Raw genomic sequence first — 25,766 nt, forward strand, 5'->3', positions numbered from 1 at the left:
TTCATCTCAACACCACTACTTGAAGATGGGGTTGCAAATGCTTCAATTTTGTCTTTAGCTTCACTGAATCCATGCTCAGCAAGGATGGGAATGCTCTTGAAGCTCACCATGCTGGTTACTTTTAATTGTCCTTCTCAGCAGAATGTGACAATGACAAGACTTCAGGACTTTGATCTGATTTTTGGGTTTTCAGAATCACATAGGTCTACTGCACAATACTAGACAAAACTCAACAGTGTGGTCTCATGTTACAATTGTAACAAAACTTCCCATTTCCAAACTCTAATCCCCTAATTAAAGGCTAATATGCTACTTACCTTTTCAATTAATTGTTGGACTACGTGAAAGAATCAGTAGGCCAAGGGTAGATTTTTTGATCATTCCACTGGTTAAGATTTTACAGTCTGGGGAAAAAAACTCAACCATTCTTCGCTACGATAACCAATCTTCAATTCAAATTAACACACTCATTCTGACCACCCCCCGCCAACATCATGATGCATTTTCATTAAATTATTTTGATAATTTTTATTTATAAATGTACCCATGTGTGTTTTTTCAAAAACACTACTAATTAATCACTGAGTGCCAGACAACTGAAAACTAACAGAAAATAAGTGCCTGTACTGTGCTGCAATGTTCTATGTTTTTATATAAAAGTATGAGGGAAAACAGGAGTAGCTCCTGGTCCCTCAAACCTGAGCAAACATTCAAATATAACACTGGATAACAAACACTTTGGGCTGCTGATCATGAAAATTATCATGACATTTCCCTATCATGAACTTTTTTTTGGAATGGCCTACATTTGTTATTTCAATTCCTAATTCAAGTCAATTAAGATGTTAGCCACAATTTAAGCTGACAGCTTTTCTGACTTGTCCAGCCCTGCCCAGGAGTGCTTTGGGTTGCCAGCATGACCAATAATGGTGCCGTTTTATTGATTAACCTGAAAGCTGTGCTGCACAATGGCAATGTCCATCCTTCAATACCAAACGGCCATGCAAAACACGAGAGAAAACTACCAACATTTGGAAGTCTTGTTGAAACACAAACAATACAACAACTACAGCTGGAATATCTATGGTGATCTGAAAGTAGTGGCGCTGTTACTCGGAATGCAGCTTAGATACACAACATACCATGATTCCATTTACGAATAGGCCAATCATGCTAAAGAATCTCATTACTTTAAAAACTATTTGCAATGCAACAGCGCTCCTTAATGCCTTCACCATTGTTTTGGGAGATTTTAACAAGGACAGTCTGAAAAAAAATCACTAAGCAACTACCATCAACAGATCACTTGCAGTACCAGAGGAAACAACACACTGGACCATTGCTACACCACCATCAAGAATGCCTACCATGCTATTCCACACCCTCACTTCGGAAAGTCTGATCACCGGGCTGTACTTCTACTCCCTGAGTATAGGCAGAGACTGTAGCACCAGCAGTGAGGACCAAGAAGGTTTGGATAAGTACAGCAGCGCCTACAGGACTGCTTTGAATCGGTGGACTGGACTGGACTGTATTCAGGTATTCATCTTTGAGCCTGGATGAGTATGCTGCAGTTGTTACTGACTTCATTAAAACCTGTGTGGATGAGTGTGTGCCTACAAAGACTTACAGTACATTCCCAAACCAAAACCCGTGGATGAACCAGGAGGTACATCGTTTGGTGAAGGCTAGATCTGTGGCATTCAAGTCTGGCAACCCAGGCCTGTACCAAAAAACCAGGTATGATTTGCGGAGGGCTAATTCAAGGACGAAGAGACAATCTAGAAAGAGGTTGGAGGTGCTATCAGATGCACAGCAACTCTGGCAGGGTCTGCAAGACATTACTTCTTACAAAGCGAAACCCAATAGTGTGAATGGCAGTGATGCTTCACTACCAGATGAACTCAACGCCTCTATGTACGCTTTGAAAGGGAGAACACAACTACAGCTGTGAAGATCCCTACTGCAACTGAGGACCCTGTGACGTCTGTCTCAGAGGCCGATGTTAGACTGTCTTTTAAAGAGAGTGAACCCTCGCAAGGCAGAAGGTCCTGATGAGGATGCCCTGCACGGACTGATTGCAGGGGGCATCCTCAAGGGCGAAGGTGAACAGCCGGAAGTAGTAGTGCATGTCGGCACAAATGACGTCGGGAGGAAGAGGAAAGAAATTCTGCAGTGTGACATCAGAGAACTCAGAAGAAAGCTGAAAAGTAGGACTCCAGGGTGGATATCTCGTTTGCTTCCAGTTCCTCGTGCTGGTGAGGGCAGGAACAGGGAGATAGGGGATCTCAATGTGTGGCTGAGGAGCTGGTGTGGGGAGCAGGGTTTTAGATTCTTAGACAACTGGGATCAGTTTTGGGGTAAGGATGAATTGTACAAAAGAGACTGGTTGCACCTTAACAGCATTCTGGCAGGCAGGTTTGCCACTGCTTCACGGGTGTGTTTAAACTAAGTAGTGGGTGGGGGGGGGGGAGAGAGAGAGGAGATGAACTGGAAATATGATAGAGTTAAAAGGAAAGAGAAAATAAGTAAAGTTAAGAAAGACAACAGAATTAACTGAGCAGAAAGCTCATGAAGGGATCGGAGAGTATGGCCAAGTGCAATAGGAATCGATGTGAGAAGTGAGGGGAGTTATGGATTAAAAGTATTATACAGTATATGAATGCATGAAGTATAAGAAATAAAGTGGTTGAGCTTGAGGCTCAGTTGGAAATTGGCAAGTATGATGTGGGAATAAAAGTGACATGGCTGCAAGAGGACCAGGGCTGGAAAATGAATATTCAAGGGTATACGTCCTATCGAAAGGACGAACAGGTGGGCAGAGGGGGTGGGGTAGCTCTGCTGGTGAGGAATGAAATTCAGTCCCTTGCGAGGGGTGACATAGAATCAGGAGATGTAGAATCAGTATGGATAGAACTGAGAAATTGTAAGGGCAAAAAGACCCTAATGGGAGTTATCTACAGGCCCCCAAATAGTAGCCTGGATATAGGGTGCAAGTTGAATCAAGAGTTAAAATTGGCATGTTGCAAAGGTAATGCTACGGTTGTTATGGGGGATTTCAACATGCAGGTAGACTGAGAAAATCAGGTTGGTACTGGACTCCAAGAAAGGGAGTTTGTGGAGTGCCTCCGAGATGAATTCTTAGAGCAGCTTGTACTGGAGCCTACCAGGGAGAAGGCAATTCTGGATTTAGTGTTGTGCGATGAACCGGATTTGATAAAGGAACTCAAGGTAAAGGAGCCATTAGAAGGTAGTGACCATAATATGATAAGCTTTAATCTACAAACAGAGGGAGAAGGGAAAATCAAAGTGTCAGTATTACAGTTGAACAAAGGAGACTATGGAGCCATGAGGAAGGAGCTGGCCAGAGTTGACTGGAAGGATACCCTAGCAGGGTGACAGTGGAACAACAATGGCAGGTATTTCTAGGAATACAGATGGTGCAGGATCACTCCATTCCAAGAGGAAGAAAGATTCTAAGGGGAGTAAGGGGCAACCGTGGCTGACAAGGGAAGTCAAGAACAGTATAAAAATAAAAGAGAAGTATAACATAGCAAAGATGAGTGGGAAGCCACAGGATTGGGAAACTTTTAAAGAGCAACATAAGATAACTAAAAAGGCAATACAGGGAGAAAAGATGAGGTACAAAGGTAAGCTAGCCAAGAATATAAAGGAGGATAGTAAAAGCTTCTTTAGGTATGTGAAGAGGAAAAAATTAGTTCAGACCAAATTTGGGCCCTGGAAGACAGAAGCGGGTGTATTTATTATGGGGAACAAGGAAATGGCAGACGACTTGAACAGGTACTTCGGATCTCTCTTCACTAGGGAGGACACAGACAATCTCCCAGATGTAATAGTGGCCAGAAGACCTAGGGTAACAGAGGAACTGAAGGAAATTCACATTAGGCAGAAAATGGTGTTGGGTAGACTGATGGGACTAAAGGCTGATAAATCCCCAGGGCCTGATGGTCTGCATCCCAGAGTACTTAAGGAGGTGGCTCTAGAAATCGTGGACGCATTGGTAATCATTTTCTAATGTTCTATAGATTCAGGATCAGTTCCTGTTCCTGAGGATTGGAGGGTAGCTAATGTTATCCCACTTTTTAAGAAAGGAGAGAGAGAGAGAAAACAAGGAATTATAGACTAGTTAGCCTGACATCAGTGGTGGGGAAGATGCTGGAGTCAATCATAAAAGATGAAATAGTGGCACATTTGGATAGCAGTAACAGGATCGGTCTGAGTCAGCATGGATTTATGAAGGGGAAATCATGCTTGACTAATCTGGAATTTTTTTGAGGATGTAACTATGAAAGTGGACAAGGGGGAGCCAGTGGACTTGGACTTTCAGAAAGCCTTTGATAAGGCCCCACATAGAAGATTAGTGGACAAAATTAGAGCACGTGGTATTGGGGGACAGGTATTGACATGGATTGAAAATTGGTTGGCAGACAGGAAACAAAGAGTAGGCATTAATGGGTCCTTTTCAGAATGGCAGGCAGTGACTAGTGGGGTACCACAAGGCTCGGTGCTGGGACCACTGCTATTTACAACACATGTTAATGAGTTAGATGAAGGGATTAGAAATAACATTAGCAAATTTGCAAATGACACAAAGCTGTGTGGCAGTGTGAAATGTGAGGAGGATGTTATGAGAATGCAGGGTGACTTGGACAGGTTGAGTGAGTGGGCAGATGCAGTTTAATGTGGATAAATGTGAGGTTATCCACTTTGGTTGCAAGAACAGGAAGGCAAATTACTATCTGAATGGTGTCAAGTTAGGAAAAGGGGAAGTACAACAAGATCTAGGTGTCCTGAAAGTAAGCATGCAGGGACAGCAGGCAATGAAGAAAGTTAATGGCATGTTGGCCTTCATAACAAGGGGAGCTGAGTATAGAAGCAATAGAGTACAGAAGTATCCTTCTGCAGTTGTACAAGGCCCTGATGAGACCACACCTGGAGTACTGTGTGCAGTTTTGGTCTCCAAATTTGAGGAAGGACATTCTTGCTATTGAGGGAGTGCAGCGTGGGTTCACGAGGTTAATTCCCAGGATGCTGGGACTGTCATATGTTGAAAGATTGGAGCGACTGGGCTTGTATACACTGGAATTGAGAAGAATGAGAGAGGATCTGATTGAAACATATAAGATTATTAAGGGGTTGGACACACTAGAGGCAGGAAACATGTTCCTGATGTTGGGGGAGTCCAGAACCAGAGGCCACAGTTTAAGAATTAAGGGGTAGGCCATTTAGAATGGAGTTGAGGAAAAACTTTTTCACCCAGAGTTGTGGATCTGTGGAATGCTCTCCCTCAGAAGGTAGTGGAGGACAATTCTCTGGATGCTTTCAAGAGAGTTAGATAGAGCTCTTAAAGATAGCGGAGTCAAGGGATATGGGGAGAAGGCAGGAACGGGGTACTGATTGTGGACGATCAGCCATGATCACAGTGAATGATGGTGCTGGCTCAAAGGGCCGAATGGCCTACTCCTGCACCTATTGTCTATTGAGTACCTGGTAAGGCTCTGAAAACCTGTGCCAACCAACTAGCGAGAGTATTCAAGGACATTTTCAACCTCTCACTGCTACAGGCAGAAGTTCTCACTTTCTTCAAAAAGGCAACAATCATACCAGTCCCCAAGAGTAATGTGGACTGCCTTAATGACTACCACTCGGTAGCACACACATCAACAGTGATGAAATGCTATGAGAGGTTGGTTATGACTAGACTGAACTCCTGCCTCAGCAAGAACTTGGAGCCATTGCAATTTGTTTATTGCCACAATAGGTCAAAGGCGGACACAATCTCAATGACTCTCCACATGGCTTTAGACCACCTAGACAACACAAACACCTACGTCAGGATGCTGTTCATCAACTATAGCTCAGCATTTAATACCATCATTCCCACAATCCTGATTGAGAAGTTGCAGAACCTGGGCCTCTGTACCTCCTTCTGTAATTGGATCCTTGACTTCCTAAATGAAAGACCACACTGTGCAGATTGGTGGTAACATACCCCCTCGCTGACGATAAACAGTGGCGCACCTCAGGGGTGTGTGCTTAGCCCACTGCTCTATTCTCTGTATACACATGACTGTGTGGCTAGGCATAGCTCAAATAACATCTATAAATTTGCTGATGATACAACCATTGTTGGTAGAATCTCAGATGGTGATAAGAGGGCATACAGGAGTGAGATATGTCAACTAGTGGAATGGTGCCGCAACAACAACCTGGCACTCAACATCAGTAAGATGGAAGAGCTGATTGTGGGCTTCAGGAAGGGTAAGACGAAGGAGCCCATACCAATCCTTAGAGGGATCAGAATTGGAGAGAGCGAGCAGTTTCAAGTTCCTCGATGTCAAGTTCTCTGAGGATCTAACTTGGCCCCAACATATCGACGTAAGTTATAAAGAAGGGAAGACAGCAGCTATACTTTATTAAGAGCTTGAAGAGAGTTAGCATGCCAACAAATACACTCAAGAATTTCTATAGATGTACCATGGAGAGCATTCTGACAAGCTGTATCACTGTCTGGTATGGAAGGGCTACTGCACAGGACCAAAAGAAGCTGCAGAAGGTTGTAAATCTAGTCAGCTCCATCTTGGGCACTATTCTACAAAGTACCCAGGACGACTTTAGGGAGCGGTGTCTCAGAAAGGCAGCATCCATTATTAAGGACCTTCAACACCTAGGACATGCCCTTTTCTCACTGTTACCAGGTAGGAGATACAGAAGCCTGAAGGCACACACTCAGCGATTAAAGAACAGTTTCTTTCCCTCTGCCATCCGATTCCTAAATGGACATTGAAGCTTTGGACACTATCTCATTTTTTTTAATATACAGGATTATGTTTTATTTTTTTCTTTCTAATAGATTACATATTGCATTGAACTGCTGCTGCTAAGTTAACAAATTTCACATCACATGCTGGTGATAATAAACCCGATTCTGATTCACTTTGTTAGCAGTTGGTTCCAGGGTAGAAAAATATGGTACATGACTGACTTGTAAACCTGACAAAGATATTTTTGCCTCTTCATATAAAACTGGGGCCTGTGAAAAATTGTGTAAGCACTGAACAAGGAAGGATGCTCTATATGAGAATGCTGCTCTTGGACTACAGTTCAGCATTCAACACCATAGTTCCATCCAGGCTCAACAATTAGCTCAGAGACCTCGGCCTTGACCCTGCCTTGTGCAGCTGGATCCTGGACGTCCTGTCAGATCGCCAGCAGGTGGTGAGAGTGAGCTCCCTCACCTCCACCCCTCTAATTCTCAATACGGAAGCCCCTCAGGGCTCTGTACTAAGTCCCCTCTTTTACTCCGTTAATTAAATTTGCTGATGACACTACATTGATTGGCCTAATCTCAAACAATAACAAGGTGGCCTAGGAAGAAGTAATCTCTCTGACACAGTGGTGTCAAGAAAACTACCTCTCCCTCAATGCTGCAAAAACAAAGTAGCTGGTTATGGATTAGAGAAGGAATGGAGACAGGCTAACCCCTATTGACATCAATGAATCTGAGGTTGAGAGGGTAAATAGCTGTAAGTTCCTTAGCACCCACATCACAGAGGACCTCACATGGTCTGTTACACACAAGCTGTCAGTGCATGTCAGTGTGGCATCATCAGTGTCTTGTATTATTATAACAATACTTCTCCACTTTCTAAACTTCAATCATCTTGCAATAAAGGCTAATTTGTCATTTGTTTTCCCAACATGCTGCACCTGCCTAACCTTTTGCAATTTATGCACAAGTTCACCTAGATCCCCCAGACTTGAGTCATTTGCAATCTTTTTCCATTTAGATAACAGTCAGAGTTATACTGCATGGAAACAGTTGGTTCAGTCCATCAAGTCACATAAAGCAGTGGGCACCCCTCTGTATGAACTCCATTTTCCAGCTCCAGGCAATAAAGGCTAAAATAGCCCCTATATATGCTGTACTTTCCACACATTAAACTCCAAATTCAAGTTGACATCCACTCAACCAATTTAGATCCTATTGCAGTCATAATACCCTCATTGCAACGTCTTCCCGCATACTGTTACACCATTTGCAAATTCAGATACCCATGCTCTGCTCCCTTTCCAGTCATCAGTACAATCAAATAATCGAAGACCGAGGACAGATCTGTGGGACACTCCATTCGTTACATCCATATAGCCTAAAAAACACCTTATGCTAACCTGAGTTGTTGCAATGAAGACAATTTCTAATCCATGCTAATACACTTCACCCAGTACCATGAGCTCTTAATTTGTGCATCAACCTGTTGTACCTTGGCAAGGACCTTTCAAAAATACTAATTCATCTACAGGTTTCTCTTTCAAATCTGTTTGTTAAACCCTTGAAGAACACTAGCAAATTTATTGAACATAATTTTTCATAAATTTAACTTGATTTGATTACATTAACCTTCTCTAAATGATACCTTATTTCATGGTTAATTGTAAAATCCAACCTCTTGCCAACATCAAGATTCTAAAATAACAGACCTATAGTCATAAACACAAGAAATTTCTGCAAATGCTGGAAATCCAAAGCAATACACACACACACACAAAATCCTGGAGGAACTCAGCAGGACACACAGCATCAATGGAAATGCATATACAATTGAAGTTTTGGGCTGAGACGCTTCTTCAGGACAGGAAAGAGGAAGAAGCCAAAATTATAAGGTGTGGGGTGGGGGGAAGAGAGGAATGTGACCAGAAAGTGATAGGTGAAGCCAGGTGGGTAGGAAGGAACCAGAGAGGAGAGTGGACCATAGGGAAAGGGAAGGAGGAGGGAACCCATGGGTAGCAAATAGGCAGGTGAAAAGAGGCCAAAGTGGAGAATAGAAAAAGGGAGGAATTTTTTTTTAAACCAGAAGGAGAAACTGCCATTAGGTTGGAATTTACCCAGAAGGAGTATAAGGTGTTGCTCCTCCACCCTGAGGGTGGCCTCATCATGGCACAAGAGGAGGCCATGGACTGACAGGTTGGAACAGGAATGGGAAATTGAATTAAAATGTCTGGCCACCAGGAAGTTCCACTTTTGGTGGATTGCGCTTAGGTGCTCAACGAAGTGGATCTCCAATGTGGGGGAGACTGCATCAGGAGCACTGAAAACAATAGAGGATCCAAGCAGATTTGCAGGTGAAGTGTTACCTCACCTGGAAGAACTACTTGGAGCCCTGAATGGAGGTGAGGAAGGAGGTAAATCAGGTGTAGCACTATGGCCAGTGGCTGGGATAAGTGCTGGGAGGGAAATTGTAGGGACGACAAATGGATAAGGGAATCATGAAGGGAGTGAATCCTGTGGAAAGCAGAGAGAGGAGGGAAGGAGGTAAAGATATGTTTGGTGCCAAGATCCCATTGGAGTTTGAGTAAGTTGTAGGCAATGATGTGTTGGATGCGGGACTCATGGGGTGGAAGGCAAGACCTACAGTCACTCATTCTGACCAACACACACAAAATGCTGGTGGAACACAGCAGGCCAGGCAGCATCTATAGGAAGAAGCGCTGTCGACATTTTGGGCTGAGACCCTTCGTCAGGACCTCACTCTGATCTCCTTTTCTGAACAAAGATATTTGAGGGTTTCCAATCCACAACATTTCCTGAAACACAATGACTTTTGATAAATACTACCTACTGACTTCCCTATCCCTGCAACCACTTTAAATACTTCATAGGTTGTCCATCAGAGCCTGGCAACTTGCTTGGCTACAATCCAGTTAATTTTTTTTTTCAATACCATATCCCCAAAGATATTATTACGAGTTCTTCTACTTGGCTTGAAACTAGTCCATCAAATATCTTTGGGATATGTGTTATGTTCTCCACCATGAAGACTGATACAGTGGATGGAAAGCATCACCTGCCATATCCCAGCCGATCCCTTCTTATCTCACAACATCCAGAGTTTGTGTTGAGGAATAACGGTAACTCCCCTCTGACCACTATTGTTGATCCTGATGGAGTCCAGAAGATGTTATGAGTCATTTTGAACATGCTTATGGCATGTTGCTTGACTAACATATGGAGTTTTCCCAAATTGGCATATCTTTGGAGCTGATTTGATGGACCAAATGGCATAATTCTGCTCCTATGTCCTATTAGTGTCAATAGGCCGGGTTTGTCTTTGTCCTGTACTGGTGACGAGGACAGATAATTCTGCCTTATCTGTCTACATATATTTGTGGTAAGCAATTTTTTGTTATGTCTTTTTAAAGCAAAGTCAAAAGAGCAAACAAAATGATTCAGGCTTGGAGTCATAACTATTAGTTGATGTGAAAACACACATTTGAGGAATTTGTAGTAGCAGCTCAAAATTACTGATGCCTTTACAATTTTCTTTTTTAACTATAACAACAACATCTTCAGTTGCTAAGAACAGGACCTACATCGGGGGTTCCCAACCTGGGGTCCACAGACACCTCCGTTAATAGCAAGGCTCCATGGCATAAGAAAGGTTGGGAATCCCTAACCTAGACAGTTCTTTGGACAATGGTGGGTTTAAGAATAATTGAGACTTAATTTTGTGCATTCCAAAGACCGATGATGCTTTTGAGGATGAAACAGAGAAAAAAGGAAGCTGAAGATATAGAATATCCATAGGTAACATGGAATATTAAGCCAAGGATTTTTTGAAGTGGGTGGACGCAGATAGTGCAGGAAGCTTCATGTTAAGAGCCCAAGGTATTGCAGGAAAGAGCATTGGGTGACTGGTAGAAGGTAGAGTGGGAATAAAGGGAACCTTTTCTGCTTGGATGCCAGTGAAAAGAGGTGTTCCACAGGGGTTTAAGTTGGGACTGCTTCTTTTTATGCTATTTGTAAATGATCTGGATGACTATTTTCTAAGTGGAAAGGAAATTCAAAAATCTAAGGTGCTTGGAAGTTGGGAGTCCTTGTGTAGGATTCCCCAATGGTTAATTTGCAGGTCTAGCATCAGAATGCACAGCCTCAGAATAGAGGGATGTCCTTTTAGAACAGAATAAGGAGAAATTTCTTGAGCCAGAGAGTGGTGAATCTGCAGAACTCGTTGCTACAGGTGGTTACAGAGGTTGATAAATTCTTGAATAGTTGGGGCATGAAGGGCTATAGGGAGAATGCAGGAGATTGGGGCTGAGAGAAAAAATGAATCAGCCATGATAAAATGGCAAAGGAGACTCAATGGGCCATATGGCCAAATTCTGCTCCTATATCTTATGGTCTTATGTTCAAACTAAGACAGAATTGTCTGAACTTGAACATGAACTGCAGAGCAGGCAGGACAAAATGTTTGTAATGAATTTATAAAAGGTAAAAAAAATAATTTAGTGTAAATAAAAATGTGGAGTGATGAGCCAGAAGTAAAAACATAAAAGGGACTTTAGGCACTGAAGCAATTGTAGTTATAACAGTAGAAGTGACTAAACCCTACAAGTATGTTTAGCAAAAGCTCTGTCCGATGTCATTTCTTAAAGAATATATTACTTTCCCAAAATCAAATTCTTAAAGCATTTTAACATCCTAACCTACCTAATCTTACACATTCATGGAATTACCTATTTGGAGTGAGATATTACTTCAATATTCACTTTGTGTCTTTCCATGCAAGATATATAACCACCTTTCCTCAAAATATATTACCTCACACTCTTATTCAATTTGTACTTGCCACCTGTCTGGTGGAAACAAGTTTGTTACAGTTTTTTCAAATGCAATTAAGCATTGTCACATACCATAAGTCCCAAAGTTGTGCTCACTATACCAAATCTGAATCCAAATTACTTAAATAGAAAAAAATATCTTGCACAGATCTTGGAGATACACTACCAATCTCTTTCCAAAGCAGGATCTTTTTAATTCAGTTTAAATAAGGTCATATTTATTCTCTCTTGCCCCCTCCACCCCCAGAATATGCAAAAATAAACCATGTCCAAATGATAAAATATCAAAGAGAAATTTATGCACACTATGGGATATATGCACAGAAAGGAGATGTTATCCTTTAAAGTGTTCTTAAAATTAGAACTGCGCTAAGATGCAGATTGATAGGATGACAGAAGCTAGAGTACCAAGACAAGAATGTACAATGCATTCTGATCATAGCAAAAAATGTTGCTGAGACATTGTCTATATTGATATTTTACAGCAAAGCTCTAAAAATCAGATGAGAAAAGTGTCAACAAAATGCTAATCAGACAACAAAAAAGAAAAAGTCTGCAGATGCTGGAAATCCATCCACCAGAACAAGCAGGATTACCCAGTGGCCACCCATTTTAATTCCACTTCCCATTCCAGTATGTCCATTCATGGCCTCCTCCATTGTCGGGTTAAGGCCACACTTAGGTTGGAGGAACAACACCTTGTATTCCATTTGGGTAGCCTCCAACCTGATGGCACAAACATCGATTTCTCATTCCAGTAATGCCTTCAGCCCCCTCTTCATTTCCCACCTCCTTGCCCCTCTCTCATGTTATCTCCTTGACCTGCGCATTGACCCCCTCTGGTGCTTCTTCCACCCCTCCTTCTTCTCTCTTCCAAGGCCCTGTCTCTTTCACCAATCAACTTCCTGGCTCTTAGCTTCATCCCTCCCCCTCCAAGTTTCACCTATCGCCTGGCGTTTCTCACCTCCCCCCACCTTTCAAATCTCCTCAGGTATTTTTCCCCAGTCCTGCCAAAGGTTTTCAGCCCGAAACGTCGCCTGTACTTTTTTCCATAGATGCTGCTTGACCTGCTGAGTTCCTCCAGCAGTTTGTGTTATGATGCTGATAGACAGGTCTGCTTGAGACTTTTTTTAAATTTGCACCAACAGTAGTTTGTATTGAAATCTTATTTAAAAGAAAATGCAGTGATAGAGTCAATCTGGACTTGAGATAAAGTGTTGACCACTTAGCATTGTAAAATAATTGTATCAGCATTTTGCCAGTCTACTTACCTGCAAAAACCTACTTGATGAAAAAGACAACACTCCACAACTTCCAACTCTTTGCCTTCAGAAAGGCTTATTGGAATATCGAATCCAAAAACAGCCCATTAGGATACATTAATCCAAAGTACAGTGGGTTCCAATTAATCACGACAGCCACTTATTTGGGGCAACTTTCAAAGAACAAAAACATTGAGAAAATAGCTGCAATTTCCTTTGTTTATTTGGGACACAATGCCTCTTAATTTGGACGGAAGACTTTTGCTGAACACTTTCTAACTAGCATCAGCTGCATGCACTTGTGTGGCTGTTAGACACTGCACCGCACTTGGAGTGGACAGATTTAAATAGCGTCAGTTGTGTGAGTTTATCTTCAAAAAGCTGCAATTTTTGTCACTGACAGTTGGCGAGAAATAAACAGTGAGTTAACTTAGAACTGCTTTACTTTTTGTGGTTTCAAGCATTCAGGATTGGAGATGCTAGCAACAGCTGGAAGTGAAAATAAAATGATTTCACTACTTCAAATTAGGAATTACAAAGAATCTGAAGGATGCAATTGTCGAAAGCATTGTACCAAGGCAGTTCACTATTTGCACTCAGTGCTTGCACTGATTTTGGTCATTTACAGTCTAAAGAGCACAATAGCATACAGTGGACAACTTCCTCTGTCAATAACTATTAGGTACTAACACCATTTTTTAGTATTGAAGTAGCATTGATGTTCTAATTTAATCTGTATTTCATTTAAACACATAATTTTCTACTTAGTTAAACGGTAGATTGTCCTCTTCTACACCTTTTTAAACTATTTCCATGAAACTTCGACTAACTTGGGGCAGCTACTTAATTAGTCGAAAATGCACCTGGACTCGATAACCCTATTGACCAGAATGCACTGTATTTGAATTTTGGAGCAATTTTGCCTTCTTATGATCGTTTTAACATGAGATTTTATACACTGACAGCAACATTTTTGATTATTTTCTCTCTTACACCCATCAATTTTGCAACCATTTCTCCATGCTAAAACTACAAAGGGAATTTTCCAAATAAGATTTCAGACACATGGACCACTTCAATGTAATAGTAGCATCAAAAATGGACATTTTTTTCCTGTAACTACATCAATTCATTTTATTATCCTTAAAACACAATAGTTTAATCCTCAATTCATTTTAACACTTCACACCAGAATTGCCCCCACCCAAGGTAACATTGACATTTAATTTGTGGACAAATGTTTAGTTAGAACATATTGCACTTATATGAATAAAAAAATGCACATGGCAATGATCAAAATTAATGAACTCTTTCTCAAAGTTTGATAAGTTAATGCACAGCCCCTTTCAAAGTTTGAATCTAAAACTACAATGCACAGAAAACTTTATGTTGGACATTATGCTAGGTCAAATGTGAAGCTGTTTATAGAAATACTGACTGAAAATTTGAGAAATAAACAGGTGGCACAGTGAACTGAAACTCAAGAGTGTTCTTCTAGAATACTAAAATAGTAGTTTAAACCATCAAAGGAATTAAATACCATTTTGTAGTGAAGGTAATGTTGATGTTGAAGGTAGTGTTGTTAGTGCTGAGGAAAACATTTTATACATCCAGTATTCAATTTTTACAGCAGCAATTAGAAAATCATGGCATTATATTACACATATGCTGCCAGCATAAGTTTGATTCATAACTTTTTAAAAAATTAAACAAGGCAGAACAGGCCATTTTGGCCCAACAAGCCACACTGCACCTACTTAACCCTAGCCTGATCATGGGACAATTTACAATGACCAGTTAACCTAATAAAAGGTAGGTCCTTGGACTGTGAGAGGAAACCCACATGCTCACAGGAAGTTCACAGAAACATCTTACTGACAGTATCAGAATTGAATTCCGCGCCCCCAAGCTGTTAAAAGCGTCATGCTAACTGCTATAATGCAAGAATCCCACCAATATATAGAAAAATAAGATAGCATCTAACTTAGGAAACTGCATTGCAATATAGACCTAGCTCAATCAATATACTTACTTGAATTGTGCGTCCCTTGTTGTAATTGAATGCCTGAAGTGAATGAATTTACAGTTGCTGTTTGTAATTGTGGGCTACTAACTGTTAATGGAGCTGGTGCAATTGGAGTCAATGCTCCACTGGATGCTACTTGGCCCAATGTGACAGTATGCACCGGAGTAAGAGTTATCTGCTGGGTTGGCGCACTCTGAATTTGCACATTTTGCAAGTTCTGGATGTTCTGCACCTGAAAAGTTTGCCAGGTAATTTCTCCAGATGGAGTTAACGTTGGGGCTCGCAATATTAGGGAACCTGCATTTTGGACTACTTGTAGTTGAAGATTCTGCAAGGGTTGCTGAGGAACAGCTTGTGGAGCAATGGTCTGTCCTGCAATCGTTTGTATTGCCTGCTGTGGAATAGTCTGAACCATCTGTGGCTGGACAGCATACTGCTGATGTGACTGAAATTGAATTTGGTGGTCAGCTGGTTGTGAGGCTGAGCCTTGTAAATCTTGTAATTGTGTTTGATCAACAGTAGACTGGTTCACATGAAGATCAGTTGCTGCCTGTACCTGGTCAGAGGCTGCAGTAGAACTACCACTGGAGGTTTGTTGTGCAGTATTGATATGATCATCTGGAACAACCATATGACCCACTGAGGTTGTTGGCACAAATGAAGCTATATTAGTGTTAGAGTTACCAGAAGCCGAATTCTGCACAGCTACAGAAATATTCTGGTCATCTGTCCTTGCTGAGGTATCTAAAGCATTTATAGCTTCTGATGAAACAGGTATCATCTGGCTTGAAGTGGTAATTGCTGTAGTATTACTCGGAGTCATGGACTGTGAAGAAGGTGTTCCATGTGAATCAACGTCAACATTTCCAATGGGCACAAAAGCAACATTTCCTGCTAATCCAACAGGAACGTTTGTGAGAAGCTGTGTTTGACCAGGGTAAGTACCACCACCATACGCAACTCCCTGAATTTGCACAGGGACGTGTGCATTACTCTGCTGTATTTGAACTGAAACAGTTGACGACATAAGGTTTTGGGTGGCTAGAATATTGCCTGAAGGAGTCTTGCTGCCAATTAATGCTTGGCTGGTGCCAGGAATAATTTGAATTTGGCCATTACCATCTTGCTGCAATGCTGCTGCTTCTGAATTCGATGAGGTTAAATTCAGTTGTAAGTGTTGCCCATCTCCAGTCTGAATTTGTGGAATAACTTGATATTGAACACTAGGCACTACACCCGTTGCAGCTGTGGATGATCCTGGAGCGACAGCAAAGACTTGCTGGTTCTGCAGTCCTTGTAAAACATACTGTCCACTTGTTGGTACAGTAGCAGTGGCAGGAGATCCTGGAACCTGTCCAGTAATTTGCACAAAATTACCAGCAGTATCTTTTGTTACTACAGTGGGTGCTGAAGTTATTAGCTGCCATCCATTCGACGCTGCTAATTGCGCAGAAGCCAAGTCAAGCGGCTGGAAGAAAGAAAGAAGTGCATTATTTTACATAGAATAAATATTACAAGATGTTACAAAAGCTTTGCATTTTTTTGATGTCTGTGAAGAAAATTAACCAGTACGAAAACAATTACAGAAAAATAATTTTGACATATACTCCTTGCAGTATATGTATATAAACTTCAATACCAACATTCACAGCCACCTCCTGATCCTGCCAACTCTGTCATGTCAAATATTGGCAAAGCACCTCTAAACACTCATCTATCTCTGACACCTCTCCACAACTGACCCTGGCAGGGAAAAAGAACTCCAAGTCATTTACAGCTCTTTGAAAATGACTAATGTCTCCCCTTTGGCCTGCCATTTTATAAAAGCATCAGATCAGCTATCATTTTATTAAATGGCCAAGCAGCCTTGGAGGGGGGGGTGGGGGCATGGCCATCTCCTTGTTCATGTTCTACTAGCTTACTCAATCACATCCCAACAATAACCTTTAATGCATTTGTTGCCATTAAAAATACTCTGCTATCCCTTCAACCCCTCCTCCCCAACCCACCACCCAGGGGCTGTTTACCCTGATATAGATTAATTCCAAGAGTGATGAATCTGAAACCTTTAGGTAGTGATTAGTTTAGCAGTTTGAATACATCTGGTTGCTCTTGGGTGCTGTCATCCTCTGCCAAAACCACACACTATTCCAGGGTGATAAAGAAATGGAAAGATAAGCCTAGCTACACTTCATAACTAACCTTTACAATCTGTTCTCCAATTCCTCTTTCACTGTTAGTTTCAACCCAAGACTGAGACCTTTGCTGCTTCCCACTCTTAACCTGATTCAGCAGACCACGTTTACCAATTATTGGTTTTCAGAACACTGATCTGCATGTGCCTCCAGACCAACCAAATGACTGGTTAAACTGCTTTTGAAATAACTCAGAAGATTAAGGTGGGAAAGTACCTTATTCATCATTGACATGCACATTACATTAAATTTTTTAAAATTCTGCTCGTGGGATCACTAAACTAGCATCCATCTTCTATCACATCCTCAATGAACTTGGCTTATGTGTGAAATCCACTGTCTAATGCACCAAAATGCTGCTCATCCTCCTCTTAACTGTTTCTGAACTTGTTAATCAATAATAAAACAATCATAAACGATAGAAATAACATTTGACAGTGACCTTAACCATCACTCCTTCAATTTTCTCAGCTGATTTGCAGCCTTGGGATACAAGTAACCACATCATCTCTTTGTAGCAACTGTCCTTCCTCATCCAAGTGGATGGTACTGAACTCATCTGCTTTCTGCACTTGCTGACTTATACTTTTTCCTGGTCTTGCATTGTCTAGCAATTCCCTGAAATGCTTCACTGTCCTCAACTTTTGAAACATTTCTGCCTTGTATCTCTGATGTCAGCTCATCCACTACAAGACCTTCAGACAGCATGTTGACCAGGTTACACATGCCAATTACATCAAAGGACAGAGGCCAGACTAAAAGTGGCCCAGCAGTCCTCTCAGTTCAGGGCTAACAACTCTGACTAGTAAAGAATTATTAGTGATACAACAGTGAAGAATCCTGCTACATCTGAGTGCAACAGTATTCCTGTGTTTTTACCTGGGACTGCATGATTGACAGTAGTGAAAACTAAGGAAGCTACTGACATGATGAAAGGAAGCTCTGAACACCGCAAGAGATGGAGGACCTTCATTGTTGCCCTAAACACCAGCGGCATAAGTATAACCATACATATTCAGCACTGTCTCATCGTACTTTCTGTAGCAGAGTCCTCAGCCTTAGATTTTTCTTAAAATTTGTCATGTCACCTCCAAAGCACCCCATAAATGTTTGAGCATGCAGTTTTCAAGTTAGTTCCTTCTCTCAATTCATATTAAGCAGTTACATCCAATGATCAAGTTCTACATCTCTTTTCAAAACAGGTAGTTCAAATTCATGGCAAGCATCTTTATCAATAGCACATTTTAAAAGGCTACAGATTAGTTAATTTCAGGAAATGTATTTGCATGTTAATCGCTAATAACATTAAAACTGCAACCATCCACTACTTCTCCCATCATACAAGTGTCAACATTAACCAAAGAATAAATGCAAACAAGCACATTAAAGATCATTTACAAGTGTAAAAGTTTGATTAGTTCCCTGGAAATTGTTCATCTCCTTCATGTTGGTTAGGAGAATAGCATATTCCCTTGATCAGCACAACTATCTACAAAATGGACAACACCATCCTATACTTAATCAATACTTTAGTCACTTGACCCATATCTTACCCTTCCAGGAGATGCAGATGCACAAAGAATTTGATATGCATAATTTACACAGCTGTGTACTAAGGCAACTCTATAACACACACAACATGCTGGAGGAACTCAGCAGGCCAGGCCGCATCCACGAAAAGGAATAAAGAGTCTAGGTTTTAGGCAGAGACTCTTCATCAGGTCTTGGCCTGAAATGTCGATTCTTTATTCCTTGCCATAGATTTTACCTGACCTGTTGAGTTACTCCAGTATTTTGTGTTACTGTGGATTTCCAGCACCTGCAGAATCTGTAACATGGCCTCTATTCACAAGGATATCAATGCGTCCAAGTCTCATTCCCAACCACATACCACCCTGACTTGAACATACATACATATATTTTTTTAAAACAGTTCTGAAGGAGCATTTTTAGAACTTTCATCTGTGATTAGTTCACAAAGAACAACAACTTCATTTTATTTATTCAAACATATTACCATGAATGGTTATAATGATAATTTTGTCAAAATTTTCACAATAAGTTCCACAGAAGTATGCATTATTTAAGAAAGTCAACCATTTTGGTTCAGTATTTACACAATTCAAAGATCTATGCACAAGGTTTGTAGAATTCATTTTCAAATTAACAAAATAAACTATGGTATTAAGGTGATGTTCTTTCCTCATTTAGAGACATGGCTATATAAGACAACTTAAACCCCCAAACACATTTACACAGTAATTTTAACTAGGTTAAATCCCCCATCTCTACATCTACAACAGAAGCTACCATGTAAAGTTTATCATTCATAATGTCTTTATCAGACATTAGCCTGATGACTAATTAATGGCAAGAGGGACAACAGCAGTAAAACAAAGGTTTTTTTTAATGGTAGGTTGGAACTACAGAAGTGCTACAAGATTCACTGCTCTGGGTCTCAGCCACTTAGAACCTGTATTACCAACTTGGATAAATTATATTCCATCTTTGCCCAGAAGGCTGTGAGTACATTTAACTTTTTTTGACAAGAATAAAAGCAAAGGCATGATAATTTAAAGAGATTAGTTTCAGAGAGTTAGGCTCCTTATATAGTACATAAAGAATGTTAACAAACTGTTGGAGCAAAGATTTAAAATCATTCTTTATTGCAAAGGGGTGGAATGCAAGAATAAGGAAGTCCTGTGGCAATGACAGAGCATTGGAGAGGCTATGCTTGAAATTTTTGTAGTTTTGATGATGCCCTTAGCCAGGGGTTTACTTGCCTAAAATGAAAAGATTACTTTTGAGGAGAGAAAAGTGGAATGCTCCATATTTAGTTTGCAAGATAGAAATAGATTTTCTGAAGCACCATCCTAACAGCATAAATCAGTCACAATGTGTGAAATTCTCTTAAATTGCATGGTTGTCAATTTCTCATGTTCACCAAGCTGTGATTGTACAACGACTAACCCTATTTAAGATACTCAACTGAATTTTGGATTAAGGAAATTAAGGAACACAAGTCTGGACAACAATGCAGTGATTTATTGAAAGGCAGAGCGAGCCAAGGAAGTTAGTGCTCTAACCTTGTTCCTAGTTCTTTTGCTTGAAATGCTATAATGCATGTAGGAGTATGGTAAGTCACCTGCAAAGTGGTCTATATATTGTTCAAATTTCAGAAGTTTTAAATTTATAATGAAAACAGACAAAATACAGCAAGGAATAAATTGCATCATCAGCATTTATCCAATACTCTTACACCCTCAAATATGCTTCACCACAAGACTAACCAGTTGGGTCACCTCGTCAGATATAGAATTTTGGATTCCTGCCATATACAATTCTTAAATGTTCTTACAATTGTTTAACACAGTAAAAAGACCACTATTGAAATATGTATAAAAACTGGAAGCAGGAATTAACATTAAAAGGAAATGAAGCACAAACTTGGTTATGATATATACATCTGCAACAACCATTGTTACTAATTGTTATTTATTTATCCCATCTTTCATCATTCCACTATTTTCTTCTTAGAACACACATAAAATGCTGGAACACAGCAGGCCAAGCAGCCACTATAGGAAGAAGTACAGTCGACATTTTGGGTCAAGACCTTTCATCAGGACTAACAGAAAAAAAGAGATAGTCAGAGATTTGAAAGTGGGAGGGGGGGGGAAACCTGAAATGGTTCTTAAGAATTTACTGTTAAAACTCCGAGAAACTAATACAAAGACAATATGAAACTTGTAATGTAATCAGGCAGTCAACATGGAAAGGCATTTTATAAATCTCAAAGTGATTTGATAAAATAAATGTGTGCATGTGTACATTCATTATGCTTTCTCAAACAATGCAAATGGATAGAGAATTAAGGAAACAAAAGTAAACTATATACTTCTAGGTTTACTATTTTATCAGCAAAGTGCTATTAAGTAGAGAGAGGTTTCACATGATAACAAGACAAAAGGACAAAACAGCTAATGTATCTTGTTTAAAAAGTCAGTGGGTAAAGCTGGTTGAAAACAAGGAGCAGAGTCTGCAAAGGCACAGAATAGATAAAATGAATAAGCAAGAAATTGTCAGTTGTGGAAAGATGTGGAAAATTCTTGAGGATATTGATTTTGCTACTTTTAAACAGTGTCAGAAATAAAACATTGCGCATGTAGAGGGACTGTACAGAAGTTAACAGTCAGATGCAGAAATTGAGAAAACAGGTATGTTAAGTCTTTATTTCAAGGAAGCTGGAAAAAAAAGTCTCGTTGCAATTATCAAGGCTTTTACAAGAGCACTCCTGAAGAACTAGACGATGTTCTAATTTCCATTCTTAAAGGAACACATTTGTGTTAAAAAATATTCAATGTGAACAGATTGTTGGAATAAGGTTGTCCCTTGAAGATCAAGGCTAAACAGAGAAAGCCAATAGTCACTGAAATTTACCAACACTTGATCCTTGAAATATGCATAATACTGGAGAGAGCATGATAGGGTAGGTGCTAGGGTCCTCAAATATTCAACAAGGTCAAGACAACAAGTTACTCTATTAAGACTAACAAAAAATTCTTCAGTGAGCATTCAATCAAGTATATTCAAAGCTCAAGTCAGGCCTCGAAATGATAGGTAACAAAGTTAAAGATCAAACGTGATTGGTAGAGCACCGAAGGACTACTGCGGTATTCTGCTGATGACTGCTTGAATCATCAGTACATTGTCTTATGTGATGTGAAATGTTGTTTTGCAATAGCAGAACAGAACAAAGACATAAAATCACTATCAATTACAAATTAAATAAATAGTACATAATAAAAGGGTTAACATAGGATTTTTGAGCCATCCAGAAGCCTGATAGTGGTCATCACTCCTCACACACCACCATGTTTTAAATTTACCTGGAAATAATTTCAAAAACTTAATTTTGAATAAAATAGTAAACATCTTTGCAGTTCCATTGACATTCACTCACTAGGCTTTCAATTAACTTTTCTATGCATATGTCAATCTCCAGACATTAAATTATATACATGGCAAACAACATGCATATCATAATACTGTGCAAAAGATCACCATGAAAGCCACTGCCATACTAACACTGTTATTTTTGGCATGTTCACCATTCATTAAAACATGTATATCATATTTCAAAAATCTTGCATTTGATTTAATTAAGAAAGTTACATGCAATGTGTTACCTAACATTACACAACGGACCCAAGTATAGTAGCTTAAAAGGCTGGCTTTTTTGGCCAGCAATTTAACCATCTGAATCTGCCTTTTTTTTAAAAAAGATCCCTTGCTTCTACCACAATCACTGATTTTGTTGAAATTCTGAATCTACATCTTCTTTTGTAGCAAATCATTCAAAATAGCAATTGAGTTTAGAGATCAGCTGACAGTCAAAAATACTGCTTTATTTTGACATTGCAAATAGTAGATTCCAGTTAATTGGGACACACTGGGACCAGTAAATTTTGGCCCAATTAAGCAGCTGCTCTAATTAACCAACGTTTCATAGAAATAGTTAAAAAGGTATTGAAAAACTACTATTGAACTGAGTAACAAATTAAAACATTACCAATATAGTACGATAGAGCTACAGTACTACACAATAGTTCCTAATAGTTATCAACAGAACTCAGCCACTGAACACTGCCGTGATCTTTTGAATGACTGTAAATTAACAAAATCAGCACAACCACCTTATGCAAATAATGGACTGCCTTCATTGTCTTCCTTCATGAAGTAAGGCCGTATTCCAACAATAAATTTCCTGGCATTCTGTGTAGTCACTAGCTCAAATTTAGACATGTCATCTTCATTACTTTCCTCATCTTCATATTTACTGCCTCAGTATTTTGATGTTTTTGATGATTGCATCCATTCAATCCGTCGGCCCAAATGTTTAACATTAACAGAAGCACACGCAGAACTGACACCATTTATAAAAATAATTTGATCTAACCACAGTGTATGTAAGTGCATGCAACTGATGCTAGTTAGAAACTATATGGCAATAGGCTCCTGTCTCAATTAAACAACATAGTGTCCCAAATTAACAAAGGCATCCCAGCTAGTTTCACAATTAATTTTTGTTAACAGTTGTCCAAAATAAGCCAAGTAATTGATGGCCCAATAACTGGAATCCACTGTATGTTAAATTACCTTCAGTCCAGTACTCTGCAGAATCCCTCCTAGCACCAACTGGTACAGATCATAAGACTGAATTAGACTGGAGTTCAGCATCATTGTTCCCTACCATTTGATATTTTTTACAATTAACAAGCTAATTAAACGGTGTTACAAAAGTTCACAAATTGATTGAGATTACATTCCAAATGCTTGATAACAAATCTGTCAAAAATACCCCATAAACCTTCCTCTCTGCTTTGAGACTCCTTAAATAAAAATACCTTGTTGACCCAAGTTTTTGACCTCTCACTCCCATCTTCTATTTTCCTCCACTTAAACAATACGATTAAGTCAGGGAGGTTTCTTAAAAAAATGCACTCTTTCCATTTTCTGAAGGCCATTGATAACTCCAATTAAATATAGTCAACTGTTAAGGTTTTACATGAAATGTTATTTTACCCACTTCAAATCACTCAATATCAAAATGTACAAACTATAGGGCTGTTGTTTTTTTAAATAAAGGTTATTGCTGATTGACCAACACTCAGTTATAAAACCCATCTTTCCTATTTCAGAATCTTCAATCTGCAGATTTAGTTCTTAATCTGAAAATCCAAAAAATTTCATCTGTCCCCCTGTATTTAACACAGAACCTGCAAAATTGAAACTAATCATACATTCTTTCTTGGAATGTATTCACAATTTCACTAAGCACAACAGGTTAGTTAAAAAAAAGCAAATAGAATTAATTTTAACAATACAGTTTTATCTTGGTGCATCATACCAGGTTTTTCAAAGTAATTCAGCAAGCAAGAAACAATGTATTCAATCTTCCCACCCCGGCAATCTAGCAAATTTACAAACCAAAATAGTTATGAATCAAAATAGTGTGATTATTCCTGAAAGTCAATTCTGTGGTCTCCAAAGTTTGTATGTTAACTTTCTAAGTAGAATACATAACAACATAAAAGAAAACTCATGAAACACACTCAGCTCTTCCACTACCTTTGAACATTTGATTCAACTGAACCGGAATTAACGAGTTAGCAAGCCAAGAAAGAAAATAACCACAAGTAACTATATTCATGAAGGATTCACAATCAGGTATAAAAACTGATTAAAGTTATGGTTACTTGCCAGATTTAAAATGTTAACTGACTGCATTAGCAGCTGAACAGATTTATGCCATAGAATTTAAGAATAGTGCTTTTGTATACAGTGCTTATCTGCCACACAGACAGAACAGGCCAATTGTTGAAATATCCCAATTAAGAGTTTTAATACCTGTACTATATTTTGAGAAAAGTAATGAATGGAATAACAAACATGGAGAAGCAGTTCAGTGGGGGACATTTTAAGTTGAAAACTGCAGCAGTACTGAAATGTGGTCAATTACTCTCCCCACCCCCACAGATGCTGCTTCATTTGCTGATCACCTCCAGCAAATTGTTTATTGCAGCAGATTCCAATAGGTAGATGGATAGAAATCTATAATCTCTTGGGTGTATGTGGGCATACTAAAACTGAGTAAAGCCATCACCAGCACCTTCCAGCAGGATCCAACATTATACTTGGTACATCTGGCATCGTGGGGCAAACACTGTCATTTGCTGCATAGCATTGACATGGAATCTAGTTACCGGACAGTATTTCAAAATGAAAGATACTAGATTGTTTGATTGTGAAGTGTCAGATAACCAAATTTTCACTGTACTTGAAGTTCAACAGCACCTTACTTGAAACCATGGCCAGTTGCACAAGCAGAAAATTAATATGCATCTGATTTTGGTCATCTAACACAAGGTTTCTATCTCAGCAGGGTGGGAGGAAAATGCAATTTTGAACATTTTTTCATTTGGTAGATCCTTTATTTTAAGTGTTATTGGTCAACTAAATATAGCTCTATTTAAGCATGACCATCATTCTCACATTATTGCCTTTGATTGTGGAAAAAAGCTGCTGTGAATCCACAACTCTTCAGGTACCTTCCTTGAAGCAACAAGATCCTACTTTTAAGAGTGAGTTATTTTGCTTATAAACCTGTTTTTAATTAAATCTGGAGATATTGAAGAATCAGGTTTAATATCACTAGCATATATCATACAATACACTAATACATATTAAATTCTATAAAGTATATATAAAATTTAAATGTAGAAGAAAAAGGGAAGTAAGTGAGGTATTGTTCATGGATTCATTGTCCATTCAGAACTGTGATGGAAGAGGGGAAGAAGCTGTGTCTGAAACATTTAGTGTTTGCTTTCAGATTCATGTACCTCCTCCTTGATGGTAGCAATGAGAAGATGGCAGGTCCTGGGTGAAGGGCACTCAAGACCACAATGACAAACTTTTGAATAATAGACCAGCAGTGAGCTAGTAGATCTGTAGTCTCTCTGCTTCAGAGACCTGGGATCAACCATGCCCTCGGGTATTATCTGTGCATTCTTGAGGCGGTCAAGTAGACTTCCTCCAAATTTCCTCCTGTGTCTCAAAAACATATGGCTGGTTAATTGGTCA

At 39.6% G+C, this 25,766-nt stretch overlaps 1 protein-coding gene across 3 annotated transcripts in view; it reads right to left on the minus strand.

The window, feature by feature from the left end:
- sp3a (sp3a transcription factor) overlaps window positions 1-25,766 on the minus strand; it is a 65,711-nt gene that overhangs the window by 34,870 nt on the left and 5,075 nt on the right. For all 3 annotated transcript variants that reach the window (XM_059966678.1, XM_059966677.1, XM_059966676.1), the window contains one exon: window positions 14,935-16,396. In XM_059966678.1, coding sequence (XP_059822661.1) covers window positions 14,935-16,396 — 1,462 coding nt within the window. The remainder of the gene's footprint in view (window positions 1-14,934; window positions 16,397-25,766) is intronic.

Source organism: Hypanus sabinus, chromosome 4 (assembly GCF_030144855.1).
Source record: "Hypanus sabinus isolate sHypSab1 chromosome 4, sHypSab1.hap1, whole genome shotgun sequence".
NCBI lineage: Eukaryota > Metazoa > Chordata > Chondrichthyes > Myliobatiformes > Dasyatidae > Hypanus > Hypanus sabinus.